This window comes from Grammomys surdaster, unplaced genomic scaffold, assembly GCF_004785775.1.
Source record: "Grammomys surdaster isolate TR1022 unplaced genomic scaffold, NIH_TR_1.0 1149, whole genome shotgun sequence".
NCBI classification, from domain to species: Eukaryota; Metazoa; Chordata; class Mammalia; order Rodentia; family Muridae; genus Grammomys; species Grammomys surdaster.
The window spans coordinates 172,783-198,118 of record NW_021605568.1 but is presented as its reverse complement, the minus strand read 5'-3'; the positions used below and the strand labels follow the sequence as shown (position 1 = coordinate 198,118).

The following is a 25,336-nucleotide window of genomic DNA, read 5'->3' as shown; positions in this document are numbered from 1 at the left end:
ATGCTCATGAAGCATGCTTTACTTGCTTGAGCTGGAGTTTCCCATGCATATACAGAGGATAGGATGGAATTCCTAGGTATGCTGTGCTTCTTGGGATAATGTAAGGTTGGAAATTCTCACTGATACAACCCATATCTGGGTAATGAGAAAGGTTGAAGTCTCCCAGGTACAAAACTGGGGCTGGAGCTTCCTGGCAGCCCTCAAATAGGCAATGAACAAGCTTGACTCTCCAAAGTGTGCAACTGTCACATGGGTAACAAAGACTGTATTCGACCATAAGTACTATGTTTAGTAAACTGAATGGTAGGAATTGAGATTCCCAGGTACAACGTGCTCATTATGGAAATGGAACTAGCTGGAGCATTCTAATCAAGCTGTGTGCAGTAAGGTAATGAGATTAAAGTCTCCAGGGCATATAGTCCTTCTGGGGCAATGGGTAGAGTTGATGTCTCCCTGCCATACTGTGCTCACTTTACATTCAAGTTTCTCACCCACTTGTGTTCTCCGATTTCAAGTAAAGACTGACTACCTACAGTAAAGTTATTTTGTTTCCCATCTATGAATTCTCTGATGCTTAGTGAAACGTGAATTTTGATAGAAAGATTCCCACATTCTTTAATATAATTTTTTATGTGTGTGACTTCTAGAATGTTAAGTTTGAAAGCATGAGAAAGTTTCCAACATGCTTGAAAAAAATTTATATGTGCAAATGTTTGGCCAATATATATGTATGCACACTACACAGGTACTCTGCACATGGAGGCTTTTGGACTAGATTTACACTTGTGAGCCATGTTAAAACTGGGAATCCAAATGAGGTCCTCTCGAAGAGTAGTCAGTGCACTTATCGGCTGAGCTAGCTCTCTAATCCCATTCTTACATGTTTAAACATTCATATGGTATGCTATTTACTTTTTTGTGACATTTATAAAATATCCTGACACAGAAAATTAAGGATAGATTTATTTTGGCTCAAAGTTCAAAGGTAGAATACATTTGGAGTAGGGCTACAAACATTTAAAATCAGTCTTTCCATGCCAATTAACTTAACATTTCTGCCAGATATTCTCAGATGTCCATGTGATTCCAGATCCTGTCAAGTTGATGATATTAACAACCATAACTGAACTTACTCCTTGCCAACGTGACATGATTATTACTGTTGAGCCATAACTTTTCTTCTCTTGTCCCCATAAGCTGACTTTTCATAATGTAAAGTGGGTCAGTTACAACCCTAAAAATTCTTAGTCTTCAAGAATTCCAACAATGTTTTAATATCCAAAGTCCAAATTTCATCTTAAATATTCTGTGAGGCCCCTTAATATCAAAAAGCAAGTTACATGGTTCCAATACATAAAAGCATAAACATTCCCATTCCCAAAAGAAAAAACTAGGGTTGAAACCCAGCAGGGAAAACAATATATCTTACTGCAACATGTCCACTGCATCTGAGACTTGTAATAGAATCACCTGGAATCTAAAGTACTCAAGAAGCCCCATCCTATCTATCTCTGCTGGCCAACTGGCCCCACTCCATGCCTGTAGCTTTCCTTGGTGGATGACCCCATGCTCCTGGCATCATTTATATACTGGAGTCTCCATGGCAAATTATAGTTTACCTTCACAGGTCCATACAGTGGACATTCAGAGCCTTCCTTTAGAGACTTCAGTTCTGACATACAATGTCTAGCCTCAGCTGCTTTCTGAAACTTTGGAACAAATCTACCTGATCCCCTCAGTGTTGCATCTTTTATGCCCATGAAACTAGTATCACATCCAGAAAGCTTCCAAGAGCTGTTGTTAGTTAGAAATATAAAATGTCTTCTTGGATCAAAGCTATCACCTAGTGTGCTGACCCTACAGAAACACTTCCACTTGGGAGTTGTCTTCAGGGAGCAGGAAATCCCTTCAGCTGTATTCTCAGTCCAGGTTCTTTTCTTTCAAGTAAGTCCACATTTTTCATAAGCTGAAGCCTTTGATAGGGGAAGTAGGGCAATCCAGACACATTTCCTACTGTCCTGGGGGCAGAGCAGAGTGTTTCTCTTTTAACAATTAGAGCTGCTTCTTCCATACCTGCCTTGCCTGAAGCTGTTGCCTTGCTTTAGCTTCCTAATCCTTGATAGACTGTAAGTTTTAATCATTTTTTTTTAATTTATCTTCTGCACAATGGAACTTTTTCATTGTAAACTTTTATAAGTGAAGTTACCAGGAGCTGTACCACAGCCTGAATATACACCTTTGTGGAAATTTTCTTCACCTAACAAATGAGTAAGTTTTCTTTAAATGTATCATTATTCAAGTTCTCAGATCACAGGTAGAATGAAGCCAAATTCTTGGCAAAGGATCACAGAAATGGCCTCTAGCCCAGTTCTTGACAATGCTTGTTCCCCTCTGAAGCCTTGTGAGCCAGGCTTCCATACTCTGTACTTATAAACTTCCACCACAGTGGCCCATTAAGCTCTGTAGCATAGCAGTCAAAGATCTTATTAGCCCAAAGTTCCAAATCTACATTCCTCATGAAAGCCATTGCTAGAGGCCTAAGAATCATACAGTCAAGTTTATCAGGGCAGTGGCCTCACTTCTCAGAACCAATTTCCTGTATTAGTTACTTTCTTCTGTGGCTCACAGTACTTCACCCATGATGTACAATCCTAATCTTGCATGGTAGAGAATTTCTTGTGGCAAGAGCTTGAGGCATTTTGCCAAGTGGCATCCAGACAGGAAGCAGAAAACAGCAAATGCTTATACTTAATCTACCTTCCTTGTTCTCATGTGGTTCAGAACTCCAATCTACAGAATGGTGCCACCCCTTTTCATGCAGTACATAATCCCAACACAAGGAGTGGTGCCACACATATTTATAGTAGGTCTTCCCATTTTAATTAACCAAATAGAGATAATCACAGACATCACCAAAGGTAACTTAATCTAGATAATCTTTCACAGGCCTGTCTCCCAGATGATTCCAGATCTTGTCAAGTTGACAATCAATATTAAACATTACATAGGGTTTTTCATTTGTATGAGTTCGTTGATGTTCAGTAAGCTCTGATTTAGAATAGAATGTTTTCCTACATTCTTTACATTCATAAGATTTTTCATGTGTGTGAGTTCTCCGATGTTGATTGAGGTTTGACTTACAATAGAAAGTTTTGCTACAGTCTTTACACTCATAGGGTTTTTCACCTGTATGTGTTCTCTGATGTCGAGTGAGGTCTGACTTTTGGAAGAAAGTTTTCCTACATTCTTCACATTCATATGGCTTCTCACCTGAATGGATTTTTTGATGTTTAACAAGGCTTGACTTACAATAGAAAGCCTTACTACAGTCTTTACATGCAAAAGGCTTTTCACCTGTATGAGTTCTTTGATGTTGATTGAGGTTTGACTTACAATAGAAAGCTTTGTTGCAGTCTTTACATTCATAGGGTTTCTCTCCGGTGTGAGTTCTTTGATGTTGATTGAGGTTTGACTTACAGTAGAAATTTTTTCTACATTCTTTACATTCATAGAATCTCTCCACTGTATGAGTCCGCTGATGATTTGTAAGTTCCGACCTACAGTAGAAGGATTTCCAACATTCGCTACATTCATAGGGCTTCTCTCTGGTATGAGTTCTTCTCTGATGCTCAGTGAGGTTGGACTTAGAATTGAAACTTTTCTTACATTCATTACATTCATAGGGCTTCTCGCCTGTATGAATCCTATGATGCTGATTGAGGCTTGACTTGGAGCAGAAAGTTTTTCTACATTCTTTACATTCATAGGGATTATCATCTGTATGTGTTTTCTGATGATTGGCGAGGTCTGATTTATAGTAGAATGTTTTAGAGCATTCATTACATTCAAAAGGCTTTTCCCCACTGTGAGTTGTTTGATGTCGAGTAAGATCTGACTTACAGTAAAATGTTTTAGTACATTCTGTACATTCATAGGGCTTCTCTCTACTATGCGTTCTACTCTGATGTCGAATGAGGTATGATTTACAGTAGAAAGTCTTACTGCACTCTACACATTCATAGGGTTTTTCTCTACTGTGAGTTCTTCTCTGATGTCGAGTAACATCTGACTTACAGTAGAAAGTTTTCCCACATTCTATACATTCATACGGCTTCTCTCTGCTATGTGTTCTTCTCTGATGTCGAATAAGGTTTGCCTTCCGATGGAAAGACTTCCTGCATTCTTCACACTCATAGCGTCTCTCACCTGCATGAAATGTCTCATGTACACTGACTTGGGACTTCCAGGGGAAAATTTCCCAGCACTGTGGAGAGTCATATAGTTTCTCACCTATATGAAATCTTTGATGTTGAGTGAGGGTTGATTGATAATAGAAAGCTTTTCTACATTCCTCCCATCCATAGGGGTTCTCATATGACTGAGATATCTGATTCTTGGTGTGCTCTGAATTCGGATAAAATGTTTCCATACATTCTTTATATTCATATGTTTTTGCCCCTCGATAAATTTTCTCTTGAATCTGTAGTTCTGCCTTGAGAGAGAAGATTTTGTTACATTCTTTATAATGCATGAGACTATTAACCAATATCAACAATAGCTGCTTCCCAATATTTTGAAGGTCTAATTTCTTAATAAAAAATTTCTCACAACTCCTACATATGGAGTACTTCTCTTTGTTTATTTTGTAATCTTTATTGAGTTTAGTCTTGCCACCAAATGTTTTCCCATATATACTGGACTCAAAACTCTCCTTTTTTACTTAAGCCGTGTCTTAGGCAGTAAATGCTACATTATCCAAAAGATTTCCATATTCACCAAACTTCAATTAGAGGTCTTCCACATATGAAACTTCATATGTATCAATAAAATTAGATTTTAAAGGAAGAGAATCAATGACCCCAAAATAGTAAGAATGCACAGCAAAGTTTGGTTTTGACAATGGAGTGTAAGACACTCCACAAGTCTCAATTACATCTTCAGGTTTTTCTCCAGGCTGCATCTTATTAGGCTTATTACAAAGAGTTTGTTTAGTATGCAGTGGATTAAGTCCCGGAGTAAGTAGAACATTCTTTAATGTTCAGATCTTAAATGTGGCATAGCATATACAAAATTTTACCTACTTCAACCATCTGTTCATATGATGTAATGCCACTGGTGACTTCAGCTTGCCACAAGTGTGTCTCTTGATTTCCCAGGACACTTACATTATGAACATCTAAAATGATATTAAAAAAACAAACAAAGAAACAAACAACAATGTCTATGAGTTATATAAACTATTTTTAGGTAATTTAAATATATAGGTAATATCTTTGTTATTGTTAAGGTATTAAGTTTTAAAATATTCACTTATGAGATACACACACACACATATAGGTTAATATATGTGAACATTTTAAAACATGTATATGTATAAGTGTACATATACATCGTAAGTGAAAAAGAACATTTAGTAGTCTTCAATGAGTTAATTCAACAATAATGTAACAATAGGCATTGCGGGGTGTAAATAATTTCCTTTGAGCCTTTGCTATGTTTGGTTCAAAGAAGTAGGGTAAAGAAAGTATCCATCTTAGCTGCAGATTTCCACACATCAATTTTGACCCATTTCTTTAATAAATCATTTATACTTGTACTTGTAGTGCTATTCTACACTGAACCTCCTTGGCATGTGAACTAATGGCTGCTGTACCAGCTTTTTTTTTTTTTTAAGGATGCAAGCATAGTTAAACTCTCTCTTATAAGCAAGAATAAAGATTATAGAAGGGATGGCTATGCATGTATAATTCAATTTATTTACTTTGTTCTGAGACACAGTTAAATATTTACTTATGAAATTTTTTCTGAAAAAAAAAATGAAGCAGCTTTCTTCAAATTCTTCATTAGGTCTATCTTAGGGTTTGTGCATAGCTTTCATTTTTCTGGATTTCCATGGGCTTCCTAAAACTATGATGTTTTTTTCACTTGCATCAACTTCTTGAGGACTATTTTAAAATAGCTATGTTTTTTCCTAGAGCAACAACACTAGCAATATAGTAAAAATATGTTAGGAGAAGAAAAGTAAACAAATAATCAGAGAAGCATTTTATCTTTGTACTCTACTATTGGGCTAGTTAGGACAAAAGTTAAATTTAATGCTTTTCTTTATTCTCATCTCACCCTCAGTGCTATATGCTGGCTGAGAGCTAAAATGGTCAATATTTTGTGAGTAACAGGACTGTATCCAGTTAGGAAACCTCACTGCTTGCATAAAAGAAGCCACTTCTGACATCAAAAAGCTCTAATTTATGGAGCAAGCAAGATCGTTTCCAAAGGCCCCTTTTTTGTGTGCAATAAGGGAAGTCTAAGCCAAAGAGTATTGCATTATGGAAGACCAGAGGAAACTGGGACATGAGTGGTCCTGATGCTTTCAGAACCATACTGAAAATCCAGATCTGTTGGACCATATATAATCAGGACAGTTCAAGCATATGTTGCTGGAAGGAGGGTCTGGAGGCCAAAGAGTTCATGAGAGGCTCAGTTTCCTATTCTGTAAACTACAATCAATGCCTGGGGCTCACTTCTCACATATAATGAAGCCATTAAATCTTTCATATTCCTGTTCCCTGTTGCTTAAGATTCTCAGTGATCTGGCATCTGAACCTGCAGTTTCCATAATGTACTCACTCGGCCATGTCTCAGTATCAGTGTGTCCTTGGTCTTCTTTTTTGTGACTACACTTTATTTTCAGGACTCTAGACTAGAAGGCACATCAAGATACTGGGCAAATGCAATCAATTTTCTTCTCCAAGCCTAGCTTGCCAAGCAAAATCAGTATCAGACATACTAGAACACTGTATTTGATACTTTAAGGAAGAGAGGTATGTCCTTTGGCACAGCCATATCTAATGGTAACAGTTAAAAGTTAACGATGAAAGCTCAGCTGCTTGACAAAGATCCAGCAAAGCTGAGCTGAATGATACAATCACCATCATTCAGCCTTCCACTTTTAGTTGATATTCTGTTGGCAAAAGAGCTCTTTGTACTTACCTAACAGTAGGGTTTATCTTACAATTATAGCTTTGGGAGCTCAGGTTATGAACTTCTTCCTACTTCCTTTCTGCTTTGTAACTGCCCTGATACATTTTCCTCAGCACATTTCAGTTTCTCTTCCTTGAATATAGTCTATCCTTTTTCCTGGTTTGTGTTCTCCCTACCCCTACAACACCATGGAGAAACCTTTCTAATCTGCTACCTTATCCTGAAAACTCAGATGTTCCTGTTTCATTCTTGTAGAAATTCCAAAGGCAAATGCACTAATAACTACATTCAAGTAGTTTAATCCCCAGTACTCTCATACTGGTCAAAAGCCCATGGGTGGAGAGGGCAAGGGCCCTTGGGTAGAAGCTGCTGTTGTTATTGTACCAACTGGTCACATAATCAAACTGCCTTCTAAATATTTCTGTTTAGGCCACAGAACTGGGATGCTCTCAACTTTGACCAGAAAAGCTTCTTTCTGAGTAGACAGCAGTTAGCAGAGAGACAGATAACTGGTCACGGGGCTGAGAACAAGAGCCTGAGAGTACATCTGCAAATAGTAAATCTCTATTAACTGCAGCCAAGACTCAAAGAACATCTCAGAAAAGGAAGCAGAAAGACCATAAAAGTCATAGGATGAATAGGAGTGTGCTGATGCTATCTTTTAAATATGCCATGGCCATCCCACAGCAACTGTGTTCACTTGGATGGGACAAGCACAATGCCAAGCAAGGGAAAAACAAGCATACATGAGATAGACGGGCTGCAGGTACCGTCCCTTACTGAGAAGCTATTGACAGTGGATAGTCACTGCGGAGAAAGCACCATTCTTTGTTTGAGAAAGTGGCCTGGTAGGTTTTTAATGCTGAAATGGATGGCCCCACACCCACACTTATATTTGTAGCACTAACTGGACTTTGTGGGTTATCAAAAAAAATTAAGAAAGAAAGAAAATATAATATGAAGTTGGTAGGGGAAGGACTGTTGAGTGATCACAAGGAGACTTGAAGGAGAAAATGCAGCAGATCATTGAATATGATGCATATTCAAAGTTCTCAAGTTCTCAAGAATAAAAAGAAATTTAAAAACAAGCTGTTTTTGGATGTTTTCATATTTGTATTCTAGTCATGATTACCATCAAGTACTTAATTTATATTAAATAATGTATCATCTGAAATTTTTTGAAAACTGTCATCTTTGATCAAAGGAACAGATAGACTAACTACAGATCTTAACTTGTCCCTCAAATCCTTCAAATCCAAACCTCGAGTCTTGTCCCCAGCTCTTCAGCAGATCACCAGCTGCTGCTGCTTTGTACCCCTGCCCCCATTTGCAGTGGATCACACACACCTTCTCCTCCTAATCTCCCTCCCCCAACTCATTGCTTTATCCTAGCCCTCAACTCCAGCAGACACTACCTGGGAACCCACAGACCATGGACCAGAAAAGCAAGTAGGCTAAATGAAGATTTTCACTTCTTCCCAGATTCCTCCAGGTCCAATCCCCCAGGTTCATCCCTGGCTCTATAGTAGACTTTTGATGTGACCTCTTCTTAATCTCTGCCCACATTCCCAGAGGACTAAGCCAATCCTGGTGTGATATCCTGCTTTTCTCCCTCTTGTGTATCCCACTTTCTCTTCCAAGCCCATCTCCATTCCTAAGTTTCAGCTCCCAATACCTAGAAACACATTTTCCATAAAACCCAGATGGCCATCAGGATCCCAGCAGAATTTCCTACCAGGCAACACACAACCAACACACTCTCCTACAACCCTGAAAAGCAAACAGAAGCCAAGAAACAAAACACCTACCCAAGAAAGACAAGACCAGATATCAGCAATTAGAATAACAATCTTCCAAATATCAGATACCATATGTCTACAGGACAGAGTAAACACACAATCAATAACAACCAGGACAATGTCTCCACTACAGCCCAGCAAGCTTACTCAGGCAGGTCCTGAGTATTCCAACATAGCTGAAGAACAAGAAAACAACCTTAAAATAGACTTTGTAAATATAATAGAGGTCCTTAAAGTGTATATTTACAAATCTATTTTTAAAATCCATGAAAACACACACATAAAAAAAAAAGTAGAAGGAGATAAAACTATTTAAAACTTGAAAGTGGAAACAGAATCAATAGAAGAAATCAAAACTGAAGGAACTCTGGAAATTAAAAATTTAGGCTCTTGAACAGGAATCTTGGAGTCAAGCCTCACTACCAGAATGTAAAAGATAGAAGAGAAAATTTCAGGCATTGAATAAATGACAGATGGAATGAATATGCGAGTCAAAGAAAGTTTCAAATCTATAAAAAACAAAACAATACAAAAACATCAATAAAAATTTCAGGGACAAAACATCTAGGCAATTTTGGGGCACTATGAATAAGGTCACATTTAAGAATAACTGGAATAGAGGAAGAAGAAGAAGAATTACACCAGACTTTTCCATGGAGACAGTAAAAGCCATTAAGGGCCTGGGCAGATGTGTTACAGACTTCAAGAGACCACAGATGCCGGCACAGATTACTATACCCAGCAAAACTTTCAGTCACCATAGATGGAGAAAATAAAACATTCTATGATAAAACCAAATTAAAACAATATCTATCAACAAATCCAGCCTTATAAAAGGTGCTAGTAGAAACTACTACTACTACTACTAATGTAACAGGAATCCACAATTACTGCTCACTGATAACTTTCAACATCAATATGAAGACTAAGATAATGTATTTGAAAACAAGTTCCATCTGTCTGCAACATCCAAGAAAACACACTTTAATATCAAGGATAAACATCACCTCAGGATAAAAAGGGTTTGAAAAAGGTATTTCAAGCAAATGGACCTAAGAAGCAATCTAGTGTAACCATTTTAATAAACTTCTAACCATAACTAACAAGCAGAAATCGAGAAGGATACTACATAAACATCAAAGGAACAATCCACTAAAAGGACAACATTTCAGTTCTTAACAACTCTACACCAAAGACAAGGGCACCCATATTCATAAAGGAAATACCATTACAGCTTAAACCAAACACATACACACACACACACACACACACACACACACACACACACACACACACACTCCTTTCTCTTAGAACCTCAGAGAACTTTCTAGAAACTTGGCCAAATAGTCTGACACAAAGTCTCAACAGATAATAGAAAACTGAAATAACACCCTGTATCCTATCTAACCATCATGGATTCTATCAGGATATCAACAACAACAGAAATAAACAGGAAGCTTACAAACTTGTGGAAATTGAACAACTCAATACTTAATAAAATGTGGGTCAAGACAAAAATCAAAGATCTTCTAGAATTGAATGAAAATGAAAACACAACTTACCAAAATGTATAGAACATAATGAAGGTGATTCTAAGAGGCAAGTTCATACCCTAAACATCAACATTTAAGAACAAAACTTGAGGAGATCTTATACTAGTAACTTAACAGCAGACCAGAAAACTCTAGAACAAAGAGAAAAAATAATCACACCCAAAAGGAGTAGATGACAAGAAATAATAAAACTCAGAGCTGAAATCAATCAAATAAAAACAATGAAGAAAGAAAACAATACAAAAAAATCAATGAAACAGAGATAATATATTGATAAAAATCATAAAGACATAATAACAGACACCAAGAAAATTCAAGAATCATAAGGATATATTCTAAAAACCAGTACTCTATCAAATTGGAAAATAAAAAAGAAATCAATAATTTTCTCAATATATATCACTTTTCAAAGTTAAACCAAGATCAGATAAGCAACTTAAACAGATCTATAACCCCTAATGAAATCAAAACAGTTATTAAAAGTCTGTCAATAAAAAAAAAAAAGAAAACAAAAAAACAAACAAAATCAAATAAACTAACAAAAACAACCAAAAAACCCAGGGTCAGAGGATTTTAGTACAGAATTCTACCAGATTTTCAAAGATTTAATGTCAATAGTCCTCAAATTATTTCACATAACTGAAACAGAAGGAACTTTGTACCCTCCTTGTTTTACAGAGCCACAGTTATCCTGCCACCCAAACTACAAAAAGTCCCTCAAAAGATGAATTTCTCTCATAAACATAAATGGAAAATTGCAAATAAATCTAAAAACACATCAAAAAGTTCATCCACACAGATCAAGTAGGCTTCATACCAGAGATGCAGGGATGGTTCAACAAACATAAATCAATAAATGGAATCACAATATATACAGACTAAAAGATAAAAAGCAAAAGAGGTAGAAAATGCCTTTGACAAAATCCAAACAACCAGTCATAATAAAGTTCTGGAAGAGATTAAGGATACAAATGACATAATTTCATATAAGAAAGACAGTTTACAGCAAACATTTGGCCAACATCAAATTAAATGGAGAGAAACTGAAAGCAATTCCACTAAAATCAGGAATAAGACAAGGTTGTTCACCCTCTACACACCTATTCAATATAGTACTTGCGATCTTAGCTGGAGCAATAAGACAACTGAACGATATCAAGATAGAAATGGAAAGAAAAAGCTCTAGGCATCCTTATACGCAGATGCTATGATATTACATATACGTGACCCTAAAAATTCCACTGAGAGACTTCTATAGCTGATGAACACTTTTAGCAAGTAGCTGAATACAAAATTAACTCACAAAAATCAGCTCTCCCATATACAAATGAAAAACACTTAGAAATAAATCAAGGAAACAAAACCCTTCTTAGAAAAGGAAATTCTCAAATTCATATGGAATAACAAAAAACCCAGGATAGTGAAAACTATTCTCAACAATAAAAGAACTTCTGGAGGAATCACCATCCCTGACCTCAAGCTGTACTACAGAGCAATAGTGATAAAAACTACCTGGTATTGGTACAGAGACAGGCTGGAAGATCAATGGAATAGAATTGAAGACCCAGAAATGAACCCACACTCCTATGGTCACTTGATCTTTGACAAAGGAGCTAAAACTGTCCAGTGGAAAAAGGACAGCATTTTCAACAAATGGTGCTGGTTCAACTGGAGGACAACATGTAGAAGAATGAAAATTGATCCATTCTTATCTCCTTGTACAAAGCTCAAGTCTAAGTGGATAAAGGACCTCCACATAAAACCAGATACACTGAAAATAATAGAAGAGAAGGTGGGGAAGAGCCTGGAATACTTGGGCACAGGGGAAAAGTTCCTGAACAGAACTCCAATGGCATATGCTCTAAGATCAAGAATTGACAAATGGGACTTCATAAAACTGCAAAGTTTCTGTAAGGCAAAGGACACTGTCAATAGGACAAAATGACAACCAACAAATTGGGAAAAGATCTTTACCAATCCTTCATCTGATAGAGGGCTAATATCCAATATATACAAAGAACTCAAGAAATTAGACTCCAGACAACCAAATTACCCTATTAAAAAATGGGGTATAGAGCTTAACAAAGAATTTTCAACGGAAGAAACTCGAATGGCCGAGAAATACCTAAAGAAATGTTCAGCATCCTTAGTCGTCAGGGAAATGCAAATCAAAACAACCCTGAGATTCCATCTCACACCAGTCAGAATGGCTAAGATTAAAAACTCAGGTGATAGTAGATGCTGGCGAGGGTGTGGAGAAAAAGGAACACTCCTCCATTGTTGGTGGGACTGCAAGATGGTGCAACCACTTTGGAAATCAGTGTGGCGTTTCCTCAGAAAATTGGACATAGCATTACCTGAGGATCCAGCTATACCACTCCTAGGCATATACCCAGAAGATGCTTGAACATATAACAAGGACATATGCTCGACTATGTTCATAGCAGCCTTGTTTATAATAGCCAGGAGCTGGAAAGAACCCAGATGTCCTTCAACTGAGGAATGGATTCAAAAATGTAGTATATTTACACAATGGAGTATTACTCAGCTATTAAAAACAATGAATTCGAGAGGTTCCTAGGTAAATGGATGGAATTAGAAATTATCATCCTGAGTGAGGAAAGCCAATCACAAAAGAACACACATGGTATTCACTCACTGAGTATTGGATATTAGCCCAGAACCTTGAAATGCCCAAGATGCAACTCACAGGCCACATGAAGCCCATAAAGAAGGAAGACCAAGTGGGGGTGATTCGGTCCTTCTTAGAAGGAGCAACAAATTACTCAAGGGAGCAAATATGGAGACAAAGTGAGGGACAGAAACTGAAGGGGGGGCCGTTTCAAGACCACTCCACCTGAGTATCTATCCCATGTGCAATCACCAAAGGTAGAGGCTGATGTGGAAGTCAGGAAGTGCATGCTGATAAGAGCCTGATATGGATGTCTCCTCAGAGGTCTTCAAGAGTCTGACATACTCAGAGGCAGATGCTCACAACTAGCCATTGAACTGATCATGGGGCTCTCAATAGAGGAGTTAGAGTGAAGACTGAAGGAGAGCTGAAAGGATTTGCGGCACCATGAGGAGAGCAACAATACCAACCAACCACAGCTCCCAGGGTCTAAACCACCAGCCTGGGAGCACTTAGGGAGGGATCCAGCGCTTCAGTTGAATATGTAAGAGTGGAGGGCCCTGCTGGGCATAGGTGGAAGAAGAGAACCTTGACCGCATGAAGGCTGGATGTCCCAGGGTGTGGGAATTTTGAGGGTGGGGAGGTGGGAGTGGGGGGGTAGATAGAGGTTACATCCACAGAGAAGAAGGAGGAGGGGTGAGGGGATTGGGGGTTCCTGGGTGGGTGGGGGATGGGGTAAGGGGACAACATAGGAAATGTAAATAAAACATCCAATAAAAAAAATATATAAAAAAAGAGCCTCAAGTAATAAACACCATCTAGCAATAACTCAAATCAAGCAAGTGAAAGACTTATTGATAAGAACTTCAAAACATTCAACAAAGAAACTGAAGAATGTATCAGAATATTGGATGATTGACTTTGTTCCTGGTTATACAGGATTAGTGTAGTAAAAATGGCCATGCTACTAAAATAAATTTACAGATTCAATGCAATTCCCTTCAAAATTCCAACACAGATGTTGAAGGCAGAATTTTCAGCTTCATATGGAGACCCACACACAAAAAAACAAGGATAGTTAAAACAATCTTGAATAAAAGAAATGCAGGAGGTATCACCATTGCCAATTTCAAGATTCACCACAGAGATATGGTAACAAAAACTGCATTTAATTGGCAAATAAACAGAAACACTGAACAGTGGAATCAAATTGAAGACCCAGACATAAATTCCTGTATCTACTGATACCTGCTTTTTGATAAAGAGGCCAGAAATACAAAGCAGAATAAAGAAAGTATCTTCAACAAATGGTATTTGTCAAACTGGATAGCTACATGTAGAAGAATCCAAAAAGATCAATACCCTGTAGATCATTACCCTGTAGATCTAAGACTTGAACATAAAGCCAGATACACTGATCAGGATAGAAGAGAACGTGGGGAATAGATCTGAATCCACTGACACAGGAAGAGTTTCTGAACAGGCTCTAAGATCAACAGTTAATGGGATCTCAAGAAAGTGAGAAGCTTCTACATGACAAAGGACACTGTCATTTGGAAAAAGTGGCATCCTACAGAATGGAAAAAGGTTTTCACCAACTACATATCTGATATAGGGCTAACAGCCAAAACATATAAAGAACTCAAAAAACTAGAGATCAAGAAACTAAATAGGTGATTTAGAAAAACAGGGTACAGATCTAAACTAAGAACTCTCAATAGAGGAAACTCAAACGGCTGGGAAACACTTAGATAACTGTTAAATATCCTAAGTTTTCAGGCAAATGAAAATCAAAACTACTTTGAGATTTGATCTCACACCTGTCACAATGGATAAGATATCACAAAGGTGTTAGCTCATGCTGGCGAGGATGTGGAGCAAGGGAAGCACTTCTCTATGACCGATGGGAATGCAAATGTGTACAGCTGCTATGGAAATCAGTACGGTGGATCACAAGAAGATGGGAGTCTAGCTACCATAAGAGTCAGCTACACCACTCTTGAGCATACACTTAAAAGATACTTTATCCTCTCACAGAGACAGCTATTCAACCATGTTCATTGCTACTCTATTCATAATAACTAAAAATTTTAAACCATCTAGATGTCCTTCAACAGAAGAATGGATAAGGTAAACGCAGTACATTTATACAATGGAGAACCACTCAGCTGTTAAAAAAAAGACATCATGAAATTTGCAGATAAATAGATGGCACTAGAAAAATAAACCTGCACAGGACCAAGGGCCTCCGCTCCCATTGATATCAGACAAGACCATCCTCTGCTACATATGTATCTGAAGCCACGGATCCCTCCATGAACACTCCTTGGTTGGTGGTCTATTCCCTGGGAGAGGTAACTAGGAAGGGGAATATAATTTAAGATGTATATGAATGGAATTATTAATTAAAAAAAAAGAAAGAAAAATAAAGCTGACTGAGGTATCCAGAACCAGAGGTTAGGTATAATGTAAGGGATTAAAGGACACAGGTAGATCTTGTAAGGTATGAGAGACAGAATTGATAGTTAGGAATGGGTGGAGGAGACTGAAATGGGATGATTAAGTGGGAACAGAAAGGAGTAAAAGGGATGAGGGATAGAATACAGGGAAAGTCAACTAAAATTAACAGCCATTTGAGAGGTAGTATGGAAAGCTAATACAGTAGAAACTTCTAAAATAGGTGCATATATAAAGGTGTTCTTGATGAAATTGCCAAATAATCAGGAAAATAGAGTCCCAACTGGCTATCTCTTGTGACAAAATGAAGCTTTAGGAACTGAGACCGGATTACATCTAATTGAGTTGCAAGGCCAAAGGGGTTCCAAGGAAATTCCCGAACAACCCAGGCTGTTGTCAAGACTATAGGATGCTCTACACAAACTGAAAGCAAATCCCTATTGCTGAAGACTATTCAATCGTGGAGAAGTTTTCCTGGCGCCTATAGAGACTATCCCTATGATCTAGTGTCTTTGGTTCAGGAAGGTATTCTGTACACTAACTACCCTGCCAAAAGAGAAACTCTACGTTAGCTATAAATCCTTTGATTGACAATGGTGTCTTGATGGGAAAATACGCTAGGCAATGGTGGCACAAGGTTTGTGGAAGTAAGCAAATACTGTCTGATTTGACTTAAGTTCCACTCCATGAGATGAAATCTATACCAGACACTGCTTGGGTGAACAAGAACCAGAGACTAGATAGTCAAGGGACCTATGGGAAAACCAAATATTATACTTTAAAGAGGGGGGAAGGGTAATAACTCCTATAGACATTCTGCTATACTTGTAGCTCAGCCCCTGATCAGTCATCTTTAGAGAAGCTTCTTCCTGCAGCAGAGGGGAATAAATATAGAGACCTAAAGTGAGATATCATGCAGAGAATGAGAGCTCTTGAACACATAGTTCTAAATGGGATGTCTCCTTGTACTCAGAATTCAGAGAAGGAAGAGGAGGAAGAGGAAGAGGACGAGGAAAAGGAGGAAAGAGCATAAGAGACAGCAGAGGATACAGGACACTAGGAGAACAAGGTCCTCTAAATCAACATGATCAAAGCTCATACATACTTGCAGAGACTGAAGTAGCATGCACAGGACCTGCATGGATCTATACTAGGTCTATGTATATATTATGGCTTCCACCTTAGTGTTTTATGGGATTCCTGAGTGTGTGAATGAGTGGGTCTCTGATTCTTGTCCCTTTTCTTGGGGTCTTTTGCTTCTATTTCTTTGCTTTGTCCAACTCCAATGTGTTAGTTTTTGTTTTGTTTTATTTTAATTATGCTTTAGAAGCCCTGTTTGTTTTCTCATGAGAGACAGAAAGGGAGCAGATCTGGATGCGAACCTGGGAGAAGTCATGGAAGGAAGACAGTAACAGGATATATTATGTGAGAAAAACAAAACAAAACAATTTTCAATTAAAAAAACTGTAATCTTAAAGTTCAGCTAAAAGCAATGAATAATACCTTAAAAAATTAGGTGACTTTAGTATCTTCTCTGAGATTAAAAACAAGACAAAAGAAACAAAAACATGTTTCTTTCCTTCCACCAGGTAAACATTCTTTGTAGTTCTTATCTCACCAGAATACATAATAACCATCCTTCGGTTTTCTCTCAATGAATGGAAATCCTTTAAAGAAACTGTTTGTCATTGTATTGGTTCCTCCATAATACAAAGTAAACTATCTACAGAGTAAACAAAGAGAAAATGGTAAAAGTGTGACAATAAACCTAACCAACAAACAAAGAAAAATCCACTACAATTTAAAATGAGAAACAAATATGCAGGTAGCTAACCAACAAAGAATGTCTTAAAAGATCTATATGTGTATTGGGAAAAACATCTAAAAAAACACACCTCAATATAAAAAAAATAGGGTGATGGATAAAATCATATCATCTGCAAATAAAGCTACTTGACTTCCTTCTATTTGTACCTCTTGATCTCCTTCAGTTGCCATATTACTCTAGCTAAGACTTCAGGTACTATACTCATCAGGTGTAGAGAGTGCACAGCCATGTCTTGTCTTGTTCCTGATTTTAGGAGAAATGTTTTGAGTTTCTCTCTATTTAGGTTGATACTGGCTATATAGACTTTCTGTAAGTTCCTTGTATCCCTAGTCTCTCCAGGACTGATTTTGCATTTTGTCAAAGGCCTTTTCTGCATCGAATGAAATAATCATGTGTTTGCTGCTCTTTAGTGTCTTTATGTGAATTATGCTTATTGATTTACAATGTTGACCCAGCCCTGAATCTCTGGGGTGAAGCTGACTTGATCATGCCACATAATCTTTTTGATGTGTTCTTCATTTTGGTTTTTAAGTATTTTATTGAGAATGTTTACATCTATCTTTATAAGGAACATTAGTTTAAAACTGTCTTTTTAAATTGGGTCTTTTGGTGTCAATGTAACTGTGGTTCTGTGAAGGAATTTAGAAGTGCTCCTTCATTTTCTCCTATGTTGAGTAGCTTGGAGTACCGGTGTTAGTACTCCTTATAGATCTGATAGGGGAGGCATGGAAACTGTTTTGTACACTGCACAGTAACTATCCATGAGACTAGCTCTCTGATAAGCTAGGTTTGGTGAACATTGGTGCAAAGAGACCAATCAGCATAACTAATACATGCTGAGTTCTGCTCTGCCCTCCCTAGGACAGTGCATACTAACTGACCTGGGAGGGTCCAGAGTGAGGCTTCTGAGCCATTCCATGGCTCAAATCCATGTTGTAACTTGATGTTCAATTCTGGTCTGGTCATGCAGTAGCCTGTAAAAAGGAAATGAGGTAGTTGATCCAAATGTGCCAAGTCAAGTCCAGTGATAAAAGACAGCAGTTCTACTTCAGGAACTCTGCTAAAATGGGTGGTTTTGAAACTCTTTGGAGACAAGATTTATATTCACATTCTTTACTGAATTGGATATTATTTTCAAACCACATTAAGCTGCACGATAGCATAAAATAATGACTGTTCTTAAACTTAAGCAAACAGAATAGAAAAATAAAAGATAACACAATGAAATTTAAAACCACACATATTTAAGGCCACTGAATAAAATGAGGTCATCAAAACAACTAAGCAAAACAAAAAAACAAACCCAAATAAAACAATAAAAACAACCAGAAAACCCAGAAAGTTTGCAAGGGAACTAGCTCAACTAATGAAGTAAGTAAAATATCAAGATGCCCACACAATTGGAAGTGTTAACCAATTAACTACCTAGATATAAGTTGTTACCCAGGGTTGCTCTCGATACATGGGTGGCTCTCCATGGCTCCTACATCTCTGTCCTCTCTCTTAGCTCCTCCTCTTCCTTCTCCTTCCAACTCCTCACTCTACCTACCTCTCATACAGCCCAATTGCTGAGCTTTATAGGAATGTAGTGTGAGGATATCCCACTGTAACTTCTCCTCCTAACTTCTCTACATCCACCCCCCTCTCCTCTCCTCTCCTCTCCTCTCCTCTCCTCTCCTCTCCCCTCCCCTCCCCTCCCCTCCCCTCCCCTCCCCTCCTCCCCTCCTCTCGTCCCCATCTCTGACCCATTGCCTGTAATGTGTGGTGCCTATATACTAATGGGTGTCTGTGGGGCCATCACTATAGCAGGTCAACCTATCAGAAGCCACAGCCCTAAAGATAACTAACTGAACTTCCTCAACAGCCATAATTGTCAATAGTTTCTTAGCTTGGAGTTGGGGCTCATGTACCCTCCCTACCCAAATCCCATGCTAGAATGCTGACTGATTTACCTGGTGAAAATTTTGTATAAGCAACCCTAGCCACTGTGAGTTTCTCAGTGGAACAGCTAAGATTTCAGTGAGGACCACCCCCGCACACACATACACACACTCTGCCCAACTTCATGTGACATAAAGAGGTAAGAACTAACTAGGGTTGAGGGTTGGGGTGATATAACTGTCTCAAAACCACCTTTGTACTCCAAGGGATGTTAAAAAGCTTGGTTCTTTACCAAATGGAATGAATGGAATCTCTCTTTGGGCTAGTGAGGCATTGTACATTTGAGGGTATAGGAATGGCATGCATAGGCTCATATTTGAATGTTTGGTCTAAATTTGGAAGGACTAGGAGGTGTGGCCTTGTTGGAAGAGGTGTGTCACATGGGGCAGACTTTGAGGTTTCAAAGGATTGCTGTCATTCTCAGTGTGCCTCTCTGCCACCCATTTGTAGTTTGAGATGGCAGTTCATAGCTGTTTCTGCTGCCATGCCTTTGTTCCCCTGTCATGTGCTGTAACCCTCCAAAATCATAAACTCAAGTAAACACTTTCCTTTAGAATTTGTTTTTGGTCATATGTTTTATCACAGCAATAGAAACTGTAAAAGTAAGATGGGGCAAATAGATACTTCTTTTAAACACCCTAAGAACATGACAAGACATGAAAAAAATGTCAGGAAAAACAATATAAAATCATGCATCTGCTAGCTAAACTTGATCTCAAATAAGAGACTAAGTCTCTACAAAATGTACTTGAGCAACGAAACAGGGAGATGGTTATAAGTGGAGAAGCATCTTCAGGCCCTGTCTGATCCATAAAGCCAACCACATTCCAGTCTGGCTCTAGGTAAAACTTGGCAAAACCAGCTTACCATGACAGGCATCTGATGACATTCCCATCACCCATAATGCACTTACTGACCTGGAAGGTTCCAGACTGAGGTATCTGCTACTCTCCATGGCCCAAATTCACGTTCCAACATGAGGATCAACTCAGGTTTGGTCATGCAGCAGCCTGTAAATGAGAAATCTTGAACAGTTTCTGATAATGTGCAGTCAAGTTCCCTGATAACAGATGCCCTTCCATAGGAGGAACTGTGCTATCATGGGCAAGTCAGAGTCTTTTGTTAGAAAGTATTTACAACCACCTCCTTCACAGACTTGAATATTACCCTAGTGTGGCATTAAACTACAAGATACATAACCCCAAACTGCATGAATATGTAAATAAGCAGAAGAGAGTATGAAAGCAAATTCAATGAAACTAGAAAAGTAATGCATGATTATTTAAGAATAAATTAGAAAAGAGCAGGAAGTCATGAAAAAAAGAGCTGGAAACAAAATTAGGAGGAGAACGCTGAGGCTGGAGAGATGGTGCAATGGAGGAAAAAAAAATCTACATGGTTCCCTGGACAAGGAAGCTAGCTCAGAAGGAGCACTCATCACTCCAGTGGATGGGTGGGGCCATTATCAAGTAGACAATGTCACCAGTGGTTCCTGATGTCATGACTTCTGTGCCATAATGGACTGTACCCTGGAATTGTGAGCCACAACCAATTACTTCCTCCTAAAGCTGTTTGGCCGGGGTATAACAACAACAACAACAAAAATAACCAATATACATGGTGTGACGAACAAACTCAGGTAAACCATCGAGCCTTTTTTTGATTTCTTGGGGGTTTTCTTTGAGACAGGGTTTCTCTGTGTAGCCTTGCCTGTCCTGAAACGTTCTCTGTAGATGGTGACTACAGAGCAACTATCTTGTGTCTGTATGGATGTGGCATCTGTCCATAATAAATCTTATGGCCTATACCGTAGGCAAAAAACAGAAGGTGGAACATCCAGGAGGCAGAAAGGATTTTAGGATAGTGCCAGGCATAGGAGATGTGCCCCGGGAGATATGATGAGACAGATACATGGTATCTGAGCATAGGTACCCAGCCATGTGGCAGAATGTAGATTAGAATAAATGGGTTATGATCTGGTCAGAGAAGAGCCTAACTATATAGCCAAGGTACTTGTAAATATATTTTGAATCTGAGTCTTATTTCTGGGAACACGGGGATAGTAGACTAGGCTGGCCTTGAATTTATAGCAATCCATCTGCCTCTGCTGGGATTAAAGGTATGTATTACTTCTGCCTTGCCCCAGCTGGGTTCTTTATCACCACTAAACTCAATTCTTTGCAATGCTGGAAGTTACAGAGTATTTCTTTGGTCATTGATTCCCTCTGTATCTGTAGTGAACAGATCTTTTGCATCTCCCTAGGAAAGCCACAATACAAAAGTGAGCTATGTCAGAAAAAGAAAAATGCTATATTTTCTAGTTACAGTCAAAAGCTAAAGGCAGTTTCAAAGAAATAATGGGGAATAAACAGTGGTTATTACAGTGTGGAAAAGGTATGGGGATTGGTAGGAGAGAATGTATAACATTTACTGGGGTAGATGTGGGTAGAAATTAATAACTTATGGTTCTGTAATATGAAATTAATAAATAGTGGGCAACAACTAATTGAATATTTCAAAATAGCTGAATGATTTTAAATTTTCCTATCTTAAACAAGTAGAATACGGCTAAGTGATTACTGTTCTGATTAGCTGATCTTCTGAGTATACAATATCATCTGATTTGTTTAAGTATGTTACAAAGCCACACCGTACTCCAGAAATGTATGCCATTATCACACATCAGCTCAAAGATACAATGTAAATTCAGGTTGAAAGTTCCTCTACTTATCAACAGAAAACAACTGCTACTGAGCACTACAGGGAGTTACTCACCCAAGGACACCAGGCTACTGTAGTTCTCCAGCATCACATCCCTGTAGAGCAACTTCTGAGCAATGTCTAGGTCCTGCCACTCCTCCCAGGTGAAGTACACAGCAATGTCCTCAAATGACACTGACTCCTGGAATGACAATGCTTCTTATCAACCCAAGTCCTCAGACTTGGGAATAAAAACTGGAATTTGTTCTTTTCTGTGTAGGAGTGACTTGCTAGTGCCTTATGTAGCTGCAGCTTGGTATGTATTCTTTATCATCAAAGAAAGCAGCATCAGTACAAATATCCCTTTTTGTTAATGTGGATTCACAAAAATATAATGAAACAAAATCTACAGTGTATCGATAACACATTAAGGAATGAAAATACAGATTCCTTCTTATATTAAACTGACCAAGAGAGAGCCCAAATTTGAACTTTTCATTTCTTATCCTGTGTTGTCCTTCTGTCCCTAACAAAGAGTTTCACTGTGTCTTCATTAAATAGCACAGAAAACATGGTGTGGAAAGTAATGAGGGGTCTTTACAGAAAATTTTAAGGGCTGGAGAGATGGCTCAATGGTTAAGAGCACTGACTGCTCCTACAGAGGTCCCAGTAACCACATGGTGGCTTACAACTATCTGTAATGGGAACTGATAACTTCTCCTGGTGTGTCTGAAGACAGCTTCAGTGTACTCATATACATAAAATAAATAAACCTTAAAAAAAAACAAAGAAAAAATTTAAGAGTTTTGCATGGTAAGAAGTTACTTTACTGCTCCCTACTGACCCAGAATAGCAAATATAACTACAAACAGATGTTAGCAAACCATATCCACATGTTACTTCCAACAATTTTGGTGAGTATTTGTTGCTTTCAACCTCTTGGGTAATTTCAGCAAATAATCAACATAACACATACATATAATACTCTGGGTCAGGGGCATGGAATAGTTTATAATTTAAGATTAAAGCCATGCATTTAGTTTAGGTCTGAAAAGCTGACTACATGGGAAACCCAAGGCACAGTAAGACTGCTTACATTGTTCTCTTAAAGGCACAGTAGACTCTATGAGTACACAGCAGGATAGCAGGTTAAGTAATTGTCTTAAATTTTCTCAAAGTATACTATTAGCTTGGCTGTCAAATCCAAAAAAACTTCAATTATCTTTGTAGTCAAGAGACACTTCAGAAAAGTGTGTCAGTACATATAGAATACATATGTATACAAGGTTTGTTTTACTAGCAAGAGAAAAGCATACATAGACTCAATCATGTAAAGGTGAAATCTGAGAAGAATAACTAAGCCTGTGAAAAGGCAGATGTCACGGTTGGTGGTGCAGTGCAATGGTACACAGCAGGTCTGGATGGAGCAAGAACATGGATCCAATTCCCAGAAATCATAGAATACAGAATACATCCTATTCCTCATACACGAGTATTCTGAATACACGAGTCAGAAATGAATGGGCAACAGTAATACCCAATGACTTAAAAATAACTCAAAATCAAATCCATAATGCATCCAGGTGTTTCTGGCCGCGTTCATCTATGCTACATTTGGTACTTCATTGCAACCTGCCTTCTGCTCACACTGTACTTGGCACTGTGTATGCCATACACATGCCACTCCAACAGAAATACCTTAGTTCAGACTTGAGACTAGCATATGTTAGAAACTATAGTTTTTTTTTAACTATAGTTTTCTGCTCTTATAGAAGCATGATGACTTAATTATTAAAGGAAAGACTTTTACTAGTTGTTGCCATTATTCCTCAACTTGTTGGAATCAGTTCTTTCCATCCATCATGTGACCATCCAGGGATGCAGTTCACACTGTCACACTTGACATGCCTTTACTAACAGAACCATCTCCCTAGCCAGAAAATTCTTAAGGAGTAGAAATTCAAGTCTCTCCTTTCCTCTGAAAATAATTCCAAATGAGTTCTAAAGGCCTTATAAGGTTTCTTGTTTTCATGATTCTGTGGAGCCGAACACTGCAAATGCAGTTAGAATTCTTTGCTATCGTCAGTTCCCTTAATATCCAGATTGTATTCATCTTCTCTATGTGGCCTAACATCAACTATCAGCTTAAAACTTGGGAATGTATCGGTAGAGCAGGCCACTAGCTTCTTCCAAGCCAGCAGATAATCTCTCATATCTGCAACAGCTTCCTCTGTATGGCTGTGACCAATCCAGCCGGATGTGTCCACGAGTGTCTTTGATAAATGCCTTGATTCTGTTCCTCACTACAAAACCTCATGTAACCACATCCACGTAGGAACATGTCATTTAGGGCAACTTAAATACATGCTACTGAACAGGGTGACTCATATCTGTCCCAGAATAAACTCTCTCTAATCCTTTTGAGGTGAGACCAGTGTTTTCTACAGACAAGAGAAATAAGTAAACCATTTACCTTAATTTTCAAATTTTACTCAACTCTTAAAAGTTTGAGTAAGCACTGAACGTTGATGTTAAGTGACATCAAGTTGCAGGGAACCTTTATTGAGAAAGCACCAAGATGACCCTGTAATAAATTGATTTTGTTTCTTTCATACTCCTCATGAAATTCTCTTAGGCAACAGAGGTCAAAGGTGGGATGTCCCCGAAGGGGGCTCTCTCCTTTGCTTACTGGCCTCCGAGCTCGGCTGCTATTCCTTTACATATAAAGGACTGCAGACTTCACGAACCCGGCTCCTCTCTTAAAGGAAACCCATCTCCCTCGAAGTCCTCGCGTGCAAGTTGTGGACTCCAGTATCCCCCACCCTCCAGCCCAATCCTCAAGGATCTGACAACAGCGCAGGCGCGGGAGGGACGGGCTCGGGGACCGCGGCGGAGGGTGCGGAGACAGCTTCCCCGCTGCAGGACGCCGGCACTCACCATGACAGGCTTTGCTGACATCCTGCGTCCTCTGTGGGCCTCCCTGCCGCGACTGTCACAGTAGACAGGGGCCGCAGTGATCTCCGATCCTGCTGAACCCGACGAGGCTACAGATCTAAGATGGCCGGGGACAGACAAAGGCCACAGCGGAGCAGTGAAGACCCGCCCTCCATGCTCATTCTCTATGTTTGATTGGGCAATTCTCAGCCAGGTGCATCCGATTGGATAACACTTCGGGCTTGGCTACGAGTGACAGTAGACAGAACCAATTCGTGCATGAATCAAGCAAAAATAAAAATAAATAAATAAGTAAAAAGCAAGTTCTTGCTCACAGATGTTGTCAATCAGGCAGGGCTGCCCCCAGTACTGACAATTGCGCTGGATCTTGAGCTGAAGGATTTATGGACTTACAGCTGAATATATATGTATTTATCTTATTCACAAATGAAAACCATATAGTGACAGTTTTAAGCTGTGTTTTTCCAACTCTAAGCTTTAAAATGAGAAG

The 25,336-nt window shown here is 38.7% G+C and overlaps 1 protein-coding gene across 1 annotated transcript; it reads right to left on the bottom strand.

The window, feature by feature from the left end:
- Positions 1-945: 945 nt before the first annotated feature.
- LOC114634925 (zinc finger protein 883-like) lies at positions 946-24,929 on the bottom strand. Its single transcript, XM_028783546.1, has 6 exons — positions 24,829-24,929; positions 21,967-22,093; positions 20,109-20,201; positions 18,132-18,224; positions 5,082-5,176; positions 946-4,492 (listed from the first exon to the last, which is right to left on the bottom strand). Exons 1-6 carry the CDS (start codon positions 24,847-24,849, stop codon positions 2,924-2,926), a joined length of 1,998 nt encoding a protein of 665 aa, XP_028639379.1. The 5' UTR covers positions 24,850-24,929; the 3' UTR covers positions 946-2,923.
- Positions 24,930-25,336: the final 407 nt, after the last annotated feature.